The 18,968-nt window shown below is 46.0% G+C and overlaps 1 protein-coding gene across 5 annotated transcripts; it reads left to right on the top strand.

The window, feature by feature from the left end:
- Positions 1–4,582: 4,582 nt before the first annotated feature.
- LOC140460413 (uncharacterized) lies at positions 4,583–18,795 on the top strand. 5 transcript variants are annotated; one of them, XM_072554956.1, is made up of 2 exons: positions 4,583–4,760; positions 15,658–18,795. In XM_072554956.1, exon 2 carries the CDS (start codon positions 16,043–16,045, stop codon positions 17,048–17,050), a length of 1,008 nt encoding a protein of 335 aa, XP_072411057.1. In that variant the 5' UTR covers positions 4,583–4,760; positions 15,658–16,042; the 3' UTR covers positions 17,051–18,795. The 5 variants fall into 5 exon arrangements, with proteins under 5 accessions (XP_072411057.1, XP_072411059.1, XP_072411058.1 ...); XM_072554958.1 differs by lacking the exon at positions 4,583–4,760 and adding an exon at positions 12,269–12,437; XM_072554957.1 differs by lacking the exon at positions 4,583–4,760 and adding an exon at positions 14,084–14,406.
- Positions 18,796–18,968: the final 173 nt, after the last annotated feature.

Genomic DNA, 18,968 nt, shown 5'->3' with positions numbered 1-18,968 from the left:
TGGCAGGAAGAATACTGATACACCCGAATGAGGGAGATTCAGTGCAGTGACTGTGAAAAGTACAGTACTTCACACCACTTACTCAGCTTGGAGGATTTAAGAGACTGTTCACTTGCTCTCTGTGCGGGAAGGGCTTCACCCGCTCCTCCCACCTGCAGAGACATCAGTGAGTTCACCTACCATCGCAGGGGGATTGAAGGAGCTTTGGCCGAGTGCCATTATCGACTGCATTAATAACCCAGTTCTGGGGACTCCTGGGTTTGAATCTCACCAAAACAGATGGCGGATTTGGAGTTCAGTCAGAAATCTGGAGTTCAGAATCACATTATGATCTTCGGGGAACAAACACCCCAATCTGATTCACTCATGCTTTAGGGGAGGAAACTGCCGTTGTGGGAAAGGATTCACTCAGTCGTCCCAGCTGCATCCTTTCCCTGGTCTGGCCTATATGTGACTCCAGACCCACAGCAGTGTGGTTGACTCTTGACAGCCCATCTGCAAATGCACGGGGAGAATCTTACTTGGATACAGACTTATGGGTTGCAATTGCTGAGTGAAGCAATACTTCCTCCAGGCTAAGGCTGCACCAAGGATCGAATTACAAAGGGACAACTCAGCTGACCAATAGTGAAGAAAGTGGGATGCAGGGGAGTGTGTGTGTGTGTGTGTGTGTGTGTGTGTTTATAAAAAAGCTACTTTGTGTGCACCTTTTTGCTGGGACGATCTGAAGCTGCAACAAAGTTGGGTCCCAACAAAAGTTACCTGAACCTACCGTCGGACTCTGACTTTACCAAGCATGCACACATGCAAACACACACTCTTGCAGCCAGACTCAAGTGTATGCACACAGTCACTCACTCTCATGCATGCACACATAGATAAGACTATGGGGTGAATTTGCATTTTCAGATTTATGTTTGAAGATACATTCTATTTTGCTCAAAGTGAGAGTGTGCAGGATAAGTCTGTGAGAGGATGTGTGTGTGGGTGAGAGTGTGGGTGGGTACATGTGTGTGCATCTGAGAGAGCGCGTATATCTGAGAGAGTGCCTGCGTGAGTATGTGAGAATGTATGGCTGTGTGTGAGAGACAGAGAGACAGAATGTGTACAGTGTAGTGGGGTCACCTGTAATGTAACATGAACCCAAGGTCCTGGTGGAGGCCATCCTCATGGGTTCCAAACTTGGCTATCAGTCTCTGCTCGGCCACTAGAAATGATTAAGCAGTTACACAATAGACACGGGAGGGGGCAGGGTGAGACTTGTCTTTCGATTTGCAAAAGGTGGAAGGCTCTGGATGATGTGATCGAGGGCAAACACAACTTGGAGGACCTTCGGCTCAGAGAGGTGGAGCTGGAAGCCAGGTTGCTGACACGCTGGGAGGGCAAGGAGGAAAGTTAATCAGATGCTTTTTATTCCGGGAGATGGTCTTTCCCTCCGGACAGAGCCTTCTGATGGGATCTGTGGACAGGGTCAGGAGGGTGTGAGCCTGGGTCAGGCAGGTAAAGGGGACCTGAGAGAAGGCTGCAGGGGAGAGGAGCTAACTGTGGGGTGGTGGGAGTAAGAACAACGTTCGGGAGGGGGAGATAAGGGACAGAATAGTGACGGGGATTGCCTCCGTTCTCTGCAGTTGGCAGCAGAAGCACAGATGACATCAGAATCTGATGCCAGGATTCAAGAACCGCTGTGCTCTGGGCTGCAGAAGTGGGAAAGGGAAGTGCAATGGGTGTGGTCCAACAACGTCAGCAGGACACAGCCTCTGCTGAGGCTGCATGAGAAGATAAAAGCTGCAAAGACAAAGCAGAACCTCAAAGCACTGGGTGGGATGGTGGCTCAGTGGTTAGCAATGCTGCTTAATAACGCCAGGAGCCTGGGTTTGATTCCACCCTTGGGTGACTGTCTGTGTGAAGTTTGGCATGTTCTCCCCCTTGTGTCTGTGTTGGTTACCTCTGGGTGTTCTGGCACTTTAGGGTGGATCAGCTGTGCTAAAGTGTGCAGGTGAGCTTGCATCTTGGATGACCATGTTAGTTTTGGTTCCTTCATTTGTAAATCCCAGAACTTTTTTAAACTTACATTCTCAGGATAGCTTTTAACAATAGTTGTCATCTCAGCTCAGATAATGGATTGAAGGTGAGACATTAAAGTCTGTCTGTGTCCCAATGTTAGGTCAGACTGATTCTATTTCTAAAGTGGGAGCTACAGAATCTTACATGGATTTATGCAGTTTTTGAGTAATTCGGAATAAATGGAATTCTGCAAGGAAGTGTACAAACAACTGACCAGGAACACGATAGGCAACTACCAGCTGATCTGACCAAAGAGCACAACCGTGAACTGACAGCATTCATCAAGACTTCTGATCCAATCCTTCCAGAAGCTCAGCATCCACAGACTAGTTGAATCCGTGGGTGTGTCAGTACTTTACACCAGCATTCCTCATGACGATGGCATCACAGTAACAGCCTCAGTACTCAATACCAACAACTGCCAATCTCTGAGCACTGTCCTACAACTCATCCGCTTCATTCTCAACCACATTTTCGCCTTTGGCAACCAGTTCTTCATCCAGACACATAGAACAGCCATGGGGACCAAATTTACACCCCAGTATGCCAACATTTTCACGCAGAGGTTCGAACAAGGCTTCTTTTCTGCACAGGACCTCCAACCAACACTATACACCAGATATATTGATGACATTTCTTCCTCTGGACCCATGGTGAGGAGTCACTGAAACAACGATACTGTGATATTAACAAGTTTCATCCCACCATCACACTCGCCACACTCTTTAGTATCTGTCTCATTTTTGAACACATGCAGCTCTATCAAGGATGGATATCTCAGCACTTCTCTGTACCGCAAACCCACGGATAACCTGACAGTGCCTCACTTCTCTAGTGAAACATATTAAAACAGCCACCCCCTCTGGACAAGCCCTTCACATACATAGGATCTGTTCAGGTGAGGAGGAACATGGCAGACACTTGGAAGTACACAAGCATGCTCTCATAAGAACGGGGTACAATGTTCAACTCATCAACTGCCAGTTCCAATGTGTCACAGCAAGAAACTGTAATGACTTCCTTTGGGAGACAGACACGAGCTGCAACCAAAATGGTACCATTTGTTGCCCAGTACTTCTCAGGAGCCGAAACACAACGCCATGTTCTTCACAGCCTGCAACACATTATTGATGAGGATGAGCACCTCGCCAAGACCTTCCCCACGCCTCCACTTCTCGCCTTCAAACAACCGCCAAACTTTAAACAGATTGTTCTCAGAAAACTGCCTGGCCTTCAGGACAAGACGAAACAACTCTGTCACGGCAGATGATGAAAGACGTATCAGAGTGTTGACACGATTACCACCATTACACGTGGGGACAGCACCCACCATGAGTGTAGCAGGTACTCATGTGACTCAACCAACATTGTTTTATCTCATACACTGCAGGCAATGATGCCCTGAGTCTTGGTATATTGGCAAGACCGAGCAGAGGCTACAGCAACAGATGAATGGACACTGCACAACAATCACCAGCGAGGAGTGTTCCCTCACAGTCGGGGAACACTACAGCGGTCCGGGACATTCAGCCTTGGACCTTCGAATGACCATCCTTCAAGGTAGACTTCAGGATAGGCAACAACGGAAAGTGGCTGGGCAGAGGCTGATAGCCAAGTTCAATACCCATGGAGATGGCCTCAACCAGGACCTTGTGTTCATGTCACACTACAGGTGACCCCACTATAATATACATTCTCTCTCTCTCTCTCTCTGTCTGTCTGTCTCTCTCTGTCTCTCACACACACACAAGCATGCATTTAGACAAATACGTGCTCCTCCAAACCAACACACTCACACAGACTCTCTCTCATACACATGCGCTCTCTCAAATGCTCTCTCTCACACACACACCCTCTCACAGACTTGTACCCCATTACACTCTCTCACACACACACGATCACTTGGTTTCTCCTGCACACACTCACACACATAAAAGTTTGTGGGTTGAATTTGTACTTGCAGAATCGCATTGTATTTTGCTCTAAAGCTCAGACACGTAAGATTCTGTAATACCACGATAGAAATAGAATCCGTCTGACCTAACATTGGGACACAGACAGACTTTAACTTAACACCTTCAATGCATTATCTGATTGAGATGACACCGATTGTTAAAAGCTATTTTGAGAATGTAACTTTTGAAAAGTTCTAGAATTTACATGTGAAGGAATCAAAACTAACATGGTCATTCTAAAAGATGGTAGAGGTCAGCTAAAGTTGTTTGATATTCCATTCCATGACACTGCAATCCTGTTGGATAAAGTCTGTGTGTTATGATTCTGCTCCACAACCAACCGATGAAGAAGCAGCGCTTCGAAAACTAGTGATCCCAAATAAACCTGTTGGGCAACAACGTGGCATTGTGTGATTTTTAACTTTGAAAATCTGTCAGTAATGCCAACATTTCCATACTGCGCATGCTACTGGGTGTCAGTAACGCACTGCGCATGTGTTATGGTGTCAGCAAAGCACTACGCATGCTCACGCAACAAGGGGAAACACTCCGTGACCTTGTTTTGATGGACCAATGAGAAGCTCTGGAGGACCGGATGGAGACTGGTCCTCCTGCCAATCACAGCAAACCCATCGTCTGGATGCGGAAGTAGGACCATGAACTTCTGAAATTGCTGCTGCTGCTCTGAATGAAGATTGAGCTTCACGCCAGACTGCAACTTCCTTCCTCTGTCCAACATCTGTGAGTACAACACACTCTTTTCTCAACCCCGTTTCTATTCTGGGGTTGAGCTGTTGACTTGCAGGAACTGAAGGGAAACGGAGTGAATCCAGGGAGAGGACAGACTCTTGGAAAGTTAGTTCAGGTATTTTTTCAATGGCAAATACAGGAGAATTGACATTTCAGGCTCGAGCCTTTCATCAGTAATGATGTGTGGACGAACAAAGGGGCCTCTGCGTCCTTCTAATCCAGTCAGTGCAAGTTGTCAGACAGGTGAAGCAAGTAGTGAGCAAGGCAAGTGGTATATTAGCAAGAGGAATTGAGTTCAGAAGTGGGGACGCCTTCCTGCAGTTTGGGCGTAATTGAATATATCCAAGGTTGAGTTCATCTGATTTTTGAACAACAAAGATGTGATGGTTATGGGGGAAGGCAAGACCAATCCAGATCAGTTATAGAAACAGACCCTTCACTCCAACTAGTCCATGCTGACTATGTTCTCAAACTAAATTGGACCCACCTGCCTGTGTTTAACCTATATCCCTTTGAACCTTATATATTGGAGTCCTAGAGATGTACAGCACTGAAACAGACCCTTCGGTCCAATTTGTCCATGCCTACCAGTTATCCTAATCTAGTCTATTTGCCACCCCTGGGCCCATATCCCTCGAACCCCTTCTATTATAGACCAATCCAAATGCCTTTTAAATTCTGTAATTATACCAGTCTCCACCACTTCCTCTGGCTGGTCATTTCATACATGCACTACTGTGTGAAAAGGCTTCCCTTAGAACTCTTTTATGTCTCTCCCAGTTCGCCCAAAACCTTTAGTTCTGCACTCCCCCACCCCAGGAGAAGACTTTGTCTATTTACTCTATCCATGCCTCTCATGATTTTATAAACCTCAGCCTCAGCCTCCGACGCTCCAGGGAAAACAGCCCCAGCCTATTCAGCCTTTCCCGAGAGCTAATTTTTTCAAATCTGGCAACATGCTGGTAAATCTTTTCTGAACCCTTTCAAGTTTCACACCGTCCTTCTGATGGGCAGGAGACCAGAGTTGCACGCAATATTCCAAATGTGGCCTCACCAATGTCCTGTAGAGCTGCAACATCACCTACCTCCCAACTCCTTTACTCAGTGCTGTAACCGAAAAAGGAAAGCATACCAAATGCTGCCTTCACTATCCTATCTACCTGGGACTCTACCTTCAAGGAACTATGAACCTGCACTCCAAGGTCTCTTTGTTCAGCAACACTCTCCAGAACCTTACCATAAAGTGTATATGTCCTGCTTTGATTTGTTTTTCCAAAATCCAGCACTTCACACTTAATTTAAATTAAACTTCATCATTCATGTACTAATCCAAATGTCTTTTAAATGTTCTAACTGTATCTGCATCCACCCCTTTGTCTGGAAATTCATTCCACACGCAAACCACTCTCGGGGGTGGGGGGGGGGGGGGGCTGGGAATGGCGACGGCGACCGTCATGTCCTTTTAAAATCTTTCTGCTCTCTCTCTTTCAAAATTTGCTCCATAGTCTTGAACCCTCAGCCTAGAGAAAGGATTTTGGCCGTTCACCTCATCTATACCCCTCACGATTTTATAATCCTCCTCTGCTCCAGTGGAAAAAATTCCAGCTTATTAACCTGAATGTAGGTATATTCATGGCAGGTCAGGCAGCATCCGAGGAGCTGCCTGACCTGCTGTGCTTTTCCAGCACCACTCTAATCTAGACTTTGGTTCCAGCATCTGAAGTCCTTGTTTTTACCTTTTACGTCGGTATACTCATATCTACTTATGATCTGTTCTATGCTGGCGCAAGCTCGACAGGCTCAACGGCCTATTCCTGCCCCCAGTTTGAACACTCCTAGTCCAGGACAGCAAGAGACCATAAACCACAGGAGCAGAAATTAGGCCTCTCAGCCCATCAGGGCTGCTCCACTATTAAGTTCTGGCTGATAAGTTTCTCAATCCCATTCTCCCACTTTCTCCCTGTAACCCTCAATCCCCTTGATACTCAAGAACCTATCTATCTCCATGTTAAATCTACTCAGTGACCTGGCCTCCACAGCCTTCTGTAGCAATGAATTCCACATATTCACCACTCACCGGCTGAAAATGTTTCGTCTTATCTTTGTTCTAAAAGATATTCCTTTTACTCTGATGCTGTGCCCTCGGGTCCTAGACTCTCGTCCCAATAGGAACATCTTCCCCATGTACACTCTGTCCAGGCCGTTCAGAATTCTGTCTGCTTGAATTAGATCTCACCCCTCCCCGAGTGTGGGCCTGTTAATCAGCATGAACCACACCCTTCAGGATGAGTTACAGCAGGAATTGGGTTCAGCAAAGTCAGAATGGAGGAAGTGTGTGTGGGATGGAGATTATCAGCTTTTAGGGGATGAGAGAGGAAACGAAGTTCAATATAAATTAGAATTGATCGGATGGGCTGACGGGCCAAGGAGTGGCAAAATGAGTTAATTTAGATAAATGTGAGGTGTTACGTTTTGTAAGGCAAATCAGGGCACAACTTACATAGTTAATGGGGAGTGTTGCTAAACAAAGTGTCCTTGCAGGTTCATAATTCCTTGAAAGTGGAATTGCAGGGAGACAGGATTGTGAAGAAGGCATTTGGTACGCTTTCCTTTATTGGTCAGAGCATTGAGTACAGGGGTTGGGAGGTCATGTTAAGCCACTTTTCGAAAACTGTGCAATTCCAGTTGCCCTCCTCTGGAAGAATGTTGTGAAACTTAAAAGGGTTCAGAAAAGATTTACAAAGATGTAGGCAGAGTTGGAGGGTTTGAGCGATAGGAAAATGCTGAATACGCCAGGGATAATTTCCCTGGAGCATTGGAGGCTGATGGGTGACCTTACAAAAGTTTATAAGGGGTATAGATAGGTTGGATAGCCAAAATCTTTTCCCCATGGTAGGCGACTCCAAACCTAGAGGGCATAGGTTTCACCGTGAAAGGGGAAAGATTTAAAATGGACCTGAGGGGCAACTTTTTCACACAGAGGGTTGTGCATGTTTGGAATGAGCTGCCAGAGGATGTGGTGGAGGCTGCTACAATTACAACATTTAAAAGGCATCTGGATGGGTAAATGAATAAGAAGGATTTAGAGGGATACAGGCCAAATGCTGGCAAATGGGATTAGATGAGTTTAGGATATCTGGTCGGCATGGATGAGTTGGACCGAAGGCTGTGTTTCTGTACTGTATGACTTTAATCATCTTGCATGAAAGCAGAAGTGTTGTGAAGACTGGACTTTCAGAGCAGCTTTCAAAGATGTTTTGCCTTTACTGGAAGCAGAAGAAGTGACAATGAAGTATTTCATTGGTGAGACAGCAACTGAGTATGTGAGTACATCTAGGATTTTGGTGGAAAGTGGGAATTCATTGCACTGTGGGGGTGAAGTGCTTTAAGGCTTCCCAGCAGGAAGGACAGTGTGCTGATTGGGGTGCCCAGTGAAGGGTGAGGTGGATTTTTGAGTTAAACTGCTCATTTCGGCCAGCCTCCAACATTGTATTTCCAATGCTGTCCATCAGAAGGAGCTGTGTGTACCTGGTATTGTTAGCAGCCTTACGGTTTTCAGTACTGCAGGAATGGCATTGTTTCATCGGCATTGTTTCATCAGCATTGTAAAGGTGACTGGCAGCAGAGGGAGGTGTGGGCTGTGTTCACTAGAAACGATTAAGTATTTAGATAACATACAAATGAGAGGGCAGGGTGGGATTTGTCTTTCGATTTGCAGAAGGTGGGAGATTCCGGGAGCTGTGATCTGAGCTGTGAACTGCGGTAAATCATAGAAGCCCTACAGTGTGGAAGCAGGCTATTCAGCCCATCAAGTCCATTCTGACCCCTCCGAAGAGCATCCTGCTCATACACCCCTCCCACCCTCACCCCTTAGGAAATCAGGGGTTCGGGATAATGCAAGTAAGAAGAGCTGAGATGATGGATAGATCAAATGGCCTACTCCTGCTTCTATTACTACAAAACTATAACCCTGCATTTCCCATTGGCTAACCCACCTAACCTGTACATCCCTGGCCACTATGGGCAATTTAGTATGGCCAATCCAAATCAAGGCAGGTGAGCAATGTAGTGATGTGGAAAATGGACGTCAGAGAACAATAGAAAGGAACAACGAGAATAAACGTACCAGCAATTAAAACTGGATTCAAAAGATTACAAACAATAAAACTAAAAGGTCAGTATCTGAATGTGTGCTTGTTATGAAGGGGTAGAGGTACTGTACCTTTAAGAGAGTTAAAAAAGCGAGCAGAACAAAGTGTTCTAAACAAGATGAGATTGTATTATTTGGTCAACACAAATAGAGCAACTGGGTTGCCATGAGGCACAAACTAATTCAAATTTGGCCAATCAGTTTAAATTTTGCACCAAAATACCAAAGTCCAATCAAGTTTGAATTAAGTATTTTGATAATATTAACACCAATAAAATGATCCGATGTTTTGGAGTATAAAACCAGGCATTTTTGTGAGTTTTAACACTCTGTGTTGGACATAAAGAGTAAAGTTGTTAATTTTTACTTTAAATATTTATATTACTGCATGGGGTGAATAATTTCTGTGTTGATGGTCTAATTTAGCAGAGGGGGTTACCCCGTGTCGTAACAGTGCTGCAACGTAACAAAAGTGAATGAATTGACTGCACACATTGAAGAGAATGATTTTGATCTGGGACTCCTTACAGAGACATGACTTCAGGATGACAAGGATTGGATCCTAAATATTGAGGGGATTTGTGGCATTCAAGTCGAATGGGAAGCTAGGTAAAGGTAGAGGGTTGACACTGCTAATCAAAGCACTGATCACAGGGTCGTCTGGTGTCAGCTCGGATTTCAGGTCCTGGTTTCTTTGTCCTCTATTGATCTCCCTGTTCCCACACAGTTGTTGTCCGTTCTCAGCTCTGCTTCATTTCTGCTGAAGCTTTAACCTCCTTTGACACCTTCCGGAACAATAAATCATTCAGTCAAAGTCCAACCCACAATCTCCCAGCCTGTCAACCATCCAGACACAGAGTATCATACCAGAAAATAGAACAAAAAAGATGAAAAGTTAGAATTAAATAGGTGCTTGTGTCTGTTCATTGGCAAGTAAACTAGAAATAGGGGTCTGCCAAAAATCTTATAGTGCCCTAATTGAAGAATTGTCTCTCCCTTACATCTAAGTATTAGTACCCAGCTATGATTTATAACAATATTTACATCAACAGAAATAAAGCATCTGTTATGCAATAGACATAGAGATATACAGTATGGAACTAGACTTTTTCTCTCTCGTGTGTGTGTGTGTTCACACACACCAAGGTCTATGGGGTGAATTTGTATTTGCAGATACATTCCATTTTGCTCAAAAAATGCACAATCTGCAGGCAGACAATACATAGAATATTTTATAAATTCCACTTTGGATATAGAACCAGTCTGACTCAAAAACTGGGATACAGACAGACTCTGGCCTCACACCTTTCATGCATTGTCTGAGCTGAGTTGTCATCTTTTCTTATAAAGCCTTAAGTTATCTCGAGTAGGTGTCTTATAAGAAGTTCTGGGATTTACATATTAATGACACCAGCAATTCATTCTAAAAGATGAAAGACTTTACAATCCAGGTTTCTTCAATGTATCATTTCAGTGGCATGACTCTGTAATGTTTTGCTGTAAACTCAGTGTCTTATGATCTTATACTCCACAACCACCTGATGAAGGAGCAGTGCTCCGAAAGCTAGTGCTTCCAAATAAACCTGTTGGATTGGCGTCATGTGATTTTTATCTTTGCCCAGGTTAGGGTGGATTGGCCCTGCTAAATTACCCATAGTGCTCAGGGTTTTGCAGGTGTGGGAGAATTGTTAGAAGCGATTTGATTCCACCTTCTCGTGACTGTCTATGTGAGCTTTGGTATGTTCTCCCCCTTCTGTCAGCGTGGGTTACCTCTGGATGCTTTGGTTTCCTCTCTCAGTCCAAGGATCTGCGGTTTCGGATGGATCGGCTGTGCTAAAGTGTCCAGGGATGTGCAGGTTAGAGTGGGTTAGCCATGGGGAACTGCAGGGCTGTAGGGTAAGTTGATGAGTCTGGGTGGGATGCTGTGTGGAAGGTCGGTGTGAATTTGATAGGTGAAATGGCCTGCAGGGATTATATAATTCTCCTGCTTTAGCCATATGTGGATTGAGAAATGACTGCTGTGGGAGGAGTAGGTTCCAGTTCATGGGACACTGCCCCAGTCCTGGGGAAGGTGGGAATTCTGCTGTCTCTCTCCCCACCCACTGTCCCCATCCATTCTCTCTCGCCCCGCAACTCTCTGCCCCCCATTTTCTCTCTCTCCCCCTCATTCTCCTCCTCCACCCTTTGACCCCCGAGTCTTTCTTTTCTGCCCCCACCACCCTCTGTTCCCCCCAGTCTCTCAATGGCCCCCACACTCTGTCACCCTGTCCATTCTGTATCTCTTCCAACTCCCACTAAACTTTCTCATGCCTCGAGCTGTCTTTGATCGCTGTATCAAGCTCATCTCAGAAGAGAGAGAGAGAATGGTTGGTGATTACACTGCCTGGGAGATGGGGGTGCATGAGAAATGGTTGATCTTTCAAATTGATTATAGCTAAAATAATATATTCAGAAACAGCATTAAAGTTTGAACGCATGTTCAATTGTATATTAAGACAAAGCTGCAGCCATCTTTCTCAAACTTGCTTTGAACTATGTGCAGTTGAGGACAGGCTGTTCGGGGTAAATGAGCTTTTGCCCGAAATGTCAATTTGCCCGAAATGTCAATTTTCCTGCTCCTTGGATGTTGCCTGACCTGCTGTGCTTTTCCAGCACCACATTCTTGACTCTAATCTTCAGCATGTGCAGTACTCACTTTCGCCTGTTAGGGGTGAATGGCCGACTCCTAGTCTTGAATAATTGGTTCTGTTAGAAGGTGTATTGGTGTATTCTACGTGCAAGAGAGTTGAAAAGTGAGCAGAACCACCTGACATAGCACCAAGCGTTCTGAACAAGGTAATAATTTAACATTTGGTGGAACAGCTAGGTAGCTGGGTTGCCTGGAGACAAAAACATACTCAATTTTGGCCAATCGATTTAGATCTTGCCCTAAAATACTGAATTCCAATCAAGTTTGAATTTAGTATTTTGAGAATATTGGTTAGCACTGTTGCCTCACACCACCAGGGTCGATTCCAGCCTTGGGTGACTGTCTGTGTGGAGTTTGCACATTCTCCCCGTGTCTGCATGGGTTTCCTCTGGGTGCTCCAATTTCCTCCCACAGTTCAAAGATGTGCAGGTCAGGTGAAGTGGCTATGCTATATTGCACGTAGTGTGCGGTGCATTCGTCAGAGGGAAATGGGTCTGGGTGGGTTACTCTTCGGAGGGTCGGTGTGGACTGGTTGGGCCGAAGGGCCTGGTGCCACACTGTAGGGAATCTAATCTAATCTAATATTAACACCAATGAAATGATTTGATGCTTTGGAGTACAAAATCAAAAAATACAGTTGAACAGTTACAGGAGAACTGCCAAAAGACCAACAAATGTAGGCTGCTAGTGAGAACTCTGAGAGGTACCTGTCCAGACAAGGAGTCTGCACAGAGAAAAAACATCGACACCGACCTGGAGAGCAAATCTACAGAGGAAGATACAAAGAGAAGATTTAACAGCTGGCTGGTTTTGAAGTTTGAATCTTTCGGTAAATCTTAATCAGGGGTTTTTATTGGACTGGTATCATACAGGGGAAGTTAGAAGATAGGTTAGAGAAAGGAGTTGTAAATAGTTGTTAATTAATTATTCTCCGTTAGACTTTAATAAATAAAGTTGTTAATTTTTACTTTAAATACTGACCTTTGGGAATAGTTTCTTGGTTCTTGAATTTTCACAGATTACTGCATGGATTAAACCTTCTCTATGTTACTGGTTTAAATTAGGTGGGGGAGGTTGCACCCAGTGTTGTAAAATTTGGGGGCTTTCGTCAGAGATTTGAACTGGTTTAGACAGATTTGAATAGATTTGGGGGTATTAAAAATCCCAGCAGATTTAAACACTTGCAAGTTAGTGTGCTAGATCATTAAATAAAACTTTAAATAGTGACTTTTAGAAACAGTTCCTTACCTCTTGAATTTTCACAATACCACATGGGGTAAATCTTTTATGGGTTTAAATTAGTGGGGGGTGCAGTCCATGTCATAACATTTCTGACTATGTAGAAATAGAGTCATAGAGTAGTGGAGCATGGAAACAAACTGTTTGTTCCATGCCAATCGGATATCCTAAATTAATCTAGGCCCATTTGCCAGCTCTTGGCCAATATCCCTCCAAACCTTCCTGTCCAAACCTTCCTGCCGTGGATGGCACAGTGGCATAGTCGTTAGCACTGTTGTCTCACAGTGCCAGAGACCCGGGTTCAATTCCTGCCTAAGGCAACTGACTGTGTGGAGTTTGCACATTCTCCCTGTGTCTGCGTGGGTTTCCTCCGGGTGCTCCGGTTTCCTCCCACAGTCCAAAAATATGAAGGTCAGGTGAATTGGCCATGCTAAATTGCCCGTAGTGTTAGGTGTAGGGGAATGGGTCGGTGTGGACTTGTTGGGCCGAAGGGCCTGTTTCCACGCTGTAAGTAATCTAATATACCCATCCAGATGCCTTTTGAATATTGTAATTGTACCAGCCTCCACCACTTCTGCTGGGAGCTCATTCAATCCACGCACCACCCGCTGCGTGAAATAGTTGCCCTTTAGGTCCCTTTTAATCCTTTCCCCTCTCACCCTAATATAAATCGATTGCTGCTTTTTCTGAACAGACTCAGTGGCTGGCACTGCTGCCTTATAGCGCTAGGGACCTGGGTTTGATCTCAGTCTCTGGCAACTGCGTGAATGGAGTTTGCACCTTCTCTGTGTGGGATTCCTTTGGGTGCTCCGGTTTCTTCCCACAATCCAAAGATGTGCAGGTTTGGAGAGGGCACTTCTTGAGGGGAATTAACTTTCACACTTTTTTTCTACTCCTTAGGTCCCTTTTAAATCTTTCCCCTCTCACCTTCAACCTATGCCCTCCAGTTTGGGAGTCCCCTATCCTGAGGAAAAGATGAGTAGTCAAATAAAATGCAAAAGAAATAAAATGTCGAGCCGCGGGATAAATATAAAATGTGACTCCAGCCTTTCTTATCTCCGATTGTCATTTGGGCACAAATCCTGTCAGTAACACCAGCAACTTCACACAGCATCTTGCGCATGCTCCTCGGTGACAACACACACTGCGCATGTTCGCCGGTGTCAGCAAAACCTGCGCGTTGGGCCAATAGAAAGCCCTGGAGGACCGGAAGGAGCGTGGTCCTCCTGCTAATCAGAGACACCCCTATTGTGTGTGTGTCTCTCTCTCTCTCTCTCACTCAATCTCAATTTATGGAGGGGACAGATTCTGGAAAAGTTGGGCCAAGTCTGTGTCTCAGTTGGCAAACTCATGGAAAATGCAGTACCACGATGTGAAGTGATAGCATTCCCTGTTGGGGGGTAAACAGCAGAAAGGAGATGCATTGTTTAAATGGTGATATATTGGGATGTGGAGAAAATGAGGACTGCAAATGTTGGAGATCAGAGTCAAAAAGTGTGGTGCTCGAAACGCACAGCAGATGAGGTAGCATCCGAGGAGCCGGAGAGTCCGCGTTACAGGCACGAGCCCTTCATCATAAATGTGTATAAAGGGGCCTCAGTGTCCTTCCATACCAGTCAATGCCAGTTGTCAGATAGGTAGGAGCAGCAAGCAATGAGCAAAGCAGGTGTTATGTTAGCAAGAGGAATTGAGTCCAGAAGTGGGGATGTCTTCCTGCAGTTATGGGATCATTGAATATATTCAAGGCTGAGTTCATCTGATTTTGGATCAACAAAGAAGTGGTTGTTTATGGGGGAAGGCAAGAAAATGGTTTTCAGACCATTGCAGAACAGTTACCGAGTCAAACAGCACAGAAACAGTCCCTTCAGTCCAACTACTCCATGCTGTGTTCTCAAACTAATCTAATCCCACCTGCCAGTGTTTGGCCTATATCCCTCTGTCACAAAGCTGGTCCTTTTACTAAAAGCTGGTCCTTCTCAAGGATGCTGTGTCCTTAGTTTTTATTATCAGAGGGGTGATTAAAACGATCCGGGCTCCAAAGCGACTGGTTTAGTACAGAGATGAAAAACGGTATTGGGAGGCATTTTTGGTTATATGTGAACAGATGAGACTTGAGGCCCAAGTTTTTGTTTTAGAAGTGACCTGTACAATGAAAGGGGAGTGGTCAGTCCTGAAAGCTGGAGTCTCGTTTGGGTGAGTTAAGCAGTGGTCTATGTGGAGAAAGGCTGCTAACACTGTCTCCTTCTGCCCTTCTAACTTCAACTGTAAGCCTCTGTTTCAGTTTTACTTTGTTTAAGGGGTTTGTTTTTTGGTACTGTTGTGTACCATTGCGAAGAGTGTTAAGAGTTTCTCCACAGCTTGTACTATACTTAATAAAGTTTGGTTGTTCACAGAAGTTGGCGTATTGCAGTGTAAGAAGCTCAAGCAAAAGAACTTAACAAAGGAACCTAAGGGATAAGTCTTTCATGCAGAAAGTGGCGTGTTTAAGGAAAGAGCTGTCAGAGGAAGTGGTGGGTGCTGGTACAATTATGACATTAAAAGGCATCTGGATGGGTATACGATTAGGAAGGGTTTAGACGATGTGGGCCAAATGCTGGCAAATCGGCCGAGATGAGGTTAGGTTATCTAGTTGGCATGGATGAATTAGACCGAAGGGTCTGTTTCTGTGCCTAATATCTCTATCACTCTGGCTTGCCACTAACATTTGCCACATCTAGATGTACAGTTTCTCTCTGGTGTCAGTGTCAATGCCTTGATATCTCATTCTTAACCGGACTGGCAGTGATGACTTTTGTAATCTTTTCTTACAGACTATCTGAAGACAGAAGTTTCAAAGTCAACAGATAAAGGGCTCATGGCCAAAATGTTGATTCTCCTGCTTCTCTGATGCTGCTTGCCGTGCTGCACTTTTCCAGCGACGCAGTTTTTGACTCTGACTCTCCAGCGTCTCCAGTCCTCACTTTCACGTCAGTGTCTGACAGTTACTCAATCCATCAGGACCGCAACAATTTTCAACTATGATTCTGTGAGAAGGAGCAAAGCTTTCTTTTTGGTTCCTGTTTGAGTACGGGGGCACTGGTTGAAAGACCCTACTGTTGCAGCGCACTGGGTGTGGAGCCTGAAACAACTCTGCTGCCTGGAAAGAAGAATTCATGGCGGGGTTGTACACGTGTGTGTGCAGGTGAAGCTTCGGCCATGGAGAAACCCGAGGAAACACAACCTGTTGAGAAACCATGGAAGTGTGGCGACTGTGGGAAGGGCTTCCGTGTCCCATCTGTCCTGGCGGCTCATCAGTGCAATCACACTGGGAAGAGGCCGTTCTCCAGCCCCGAGCGGGCAAAGGGCTTTACCTGCTCTTGTGTCCTGCTGGCCCACCAGCATATACACACTGGTGAGAGGACGTCTTACTGCTCCGTATGCGGGAAAGGGTTCACTTGGGTGGACAACCTCCAGACCCACCAGCAATTCCACACAGGGGAGAGGCTCTTCAGTTGCCACGAGTGCGGGAAAGCCTTCAGCAATTCCTCCGACCTGCTGAAGCACCGGCGAGTCCACACGGGGGAGAGGCCATTCAGCTGCCCCGAATGCGGGAAGGCCTTCAGCGACTCCTCCAACCTGCTGAGGCACCGGCGGGTCCACACGGGGGAGAGGCCCTTCAGCTGCCCAGAGTGTGGGAAGGCCTTCAGCAATTCCTCCAACCTGCTGGCCCATCAGCAGGTCCACACGGGGGAGAGGCCCTTCAGCTGCCCAGAGTGTGGGAAGGCCTTCAGTAAATCCTCCAACCTGCTGGCCCATCAGCGGGTCCACACGGGGGAGAGGCCCTTCAGCTGCCCAGAGTGCGGGAAGGCCTTCAGCAATTCCTCCGACCTGCTGAGACACCGGCGAATCCACACAGGGGAGAGGCCATTCGCCTGCCCTGAGTGTGGTAAGGCCTTCAGCAATTCCTCTGACCTGTTGTCCCACCGGCGGGTCCACACCAGGGAAAGGCCATTCAGCTGCCCCGAGTGTGGGAAGGGGTTCACCCGCTCCTCCAAACTGCTGGCCCACCAATGGGTCCACACTGGGGAGAAGCCGTTTGCCTGCTCCGACTGTGGGCGGAGGTTCACATTGTCCTGCAACTTGCAGAGGCACCAGCGGGGGCACCAGTGCATCCAACAATCAGATTCCACCAGTGACGCTGCAGTGGGTCACCCACAGGGCTGAACCTCCTGCCCATTCTGACAGTGGGTGTAGTGGGTTTTTTTGTTTTGTGCTGGACTCACCATCCCCCCCCTCCTTCCCCCCCCCCCCCACCCCCCGCAAGCCCACCTATGTGGCTCAGGGGTGGCATGGTGACTCAGTGGTTAGTACCATTGCCTCACGATGCTGACCTGGGTTCAAATCCACCCTCGGGATGACAGTCTGTGTGTAGCTTTCACGATGCCCCCCCCACATCTGTATGGGTTACCTCTGAGTGCTCCGGTTTCCTTCCCCGATCTAAAGGTGTGCAGGTTAGTTTGGATTGGCCCATCTAAATTGTCCCATAGTGTTCAGGGATGTGTAGGTATGGTGCATTAGTTGGGGTAAATGTAGAGGAATAGGGATAAGGGAATGGGTCTGGCTGGGTTACTCTGCGAGGGCCAGTGTGAACTTGTTGGGCCAAAGGAACTGTTTCCATACTGTAGGGAATCTAATCTTAAAAAAAAGATTTCCTTCAAGCGATACTGATAAAATATGCCGAGTTGGACAAAGTATCCCATCAAGTTTGAGACAAACCCAGGGTTGAAGAAGTTGGAAGTCACATGGCACCATGTCACAGTGCAACAAGTTTATTTGAAATCACAAGCTTTAGGAGCATTGCTCTTTCATGAGTGCTGCTCCTTCATCACTTCATCTGGTGCCATGTGACTTCTGACCTTGTCCTCCCCAATTCAACACCAGCACCTCTGCATCAGAGTTGACGAATGAGATTGGATTTTATTCGGCCTGATTTAGTGAGATGTTCATTTGGAAACTCAAAACTGTCGGACTGACAAAGAGACACGAATCATAGAGTCCCACAGCAGGAGACAGGCCCTTCGGTCCAACATTGTCCATACTGACCAAACTGTCCATCAACACTAAGCCCATTTCCCTGCACTTGGCCCATTTCCTTCCATACCTTTCCTATCCATGTATTTGTCCAATGCCTTTTAAATGTTGTTAATGTACCCACCTCAACCACTTCCGCTGGCATCTTATTCCATATGTCTACCACCGTCTGCATAAATAAAGTTGCCCCTCACGTTCCCTTTTATTCTTTTTCCTCTAACCTTAAACTGATGCCCTCTAGCCCTCACATCCCCAACCCTGGGGTAAAAGTCTGAGTGCATTCACCCTCTCACGATCTCTTCATTTCTCTAAGGGCCTTTCTCAGTCTCTAATGCTCTAAATAAAAATATCTTAGCTTGTCCAACCTCTCCCTTTTACACAGACCCTTGAGTCCTGGCAACATCCTTGTATATGTCTTCAGCACTCTTCCAAGTTTAATAACATATTTGTTATAGACACTGCCCTGACTACATATTTTGTTGGAGAAAGAGGACCAAATATTATCCAAACTGGATAATCTGGCTGATGGGACAGGAAACCACTTCCTTTCTTGAGACAAGTCTCCTGGAGAGAACTGGCTGGCTGACTGATCTACTGACCCTCACAGTGCCCCACTGCCCTCAGTTATCTGGAGGGAGTCCACACATTTGCCTAAGGTGGTGCTTGAAACCTTTATCATCTTTGGGATGGATCCCCATTCATTCCGTGCTATGGAGTCATGCAGCCTGGAAACAGACCCTTCAGACCAACCAGTCCATGATCCCCAACTAAACTAGTGCCACCCATCTGCTCCTGGCCTGTATCCAGTTTGTTAATAGTTTTGTTCATTTGTTCACCGTGATAGTTGGATAAATAAATTGCTGATTGTTGATTTTAAAGTGTTGGGGATTTATTCTTATCACTAGAGCAGGTCACACCACTTTTCATGCTAATTTTACAGATTATTAGGCGACACGCTCCTCTGGGTGTTTCTGTTTGAGAAAGGTGGTGCTGTCAGCCTTCGCTTTATAAGAGTATTGACGTGATGTACTGCTGAATGCAATGGAGTCAA

Source organism: Chiloscyllium punctatum, chromosome 36 (genome assembly GCF_047496795.1).
Source record: "Chiloscyllium punctatum isolate Juve2018m chromosome 36, sChiPun1.3, whole genome shotgun sequence".
NCBI lineage: Eukaryota > Metazoa > Chordata > Chondrichthyes > Orectolobiformes > Hemiscylliidae > Chiloscyllium > Chiloscyllium punctatum.
Note: the sequence above shows the minus strand (reverse complement) of the source record. Positions and strands in the feature narration are given on the sequence as shown.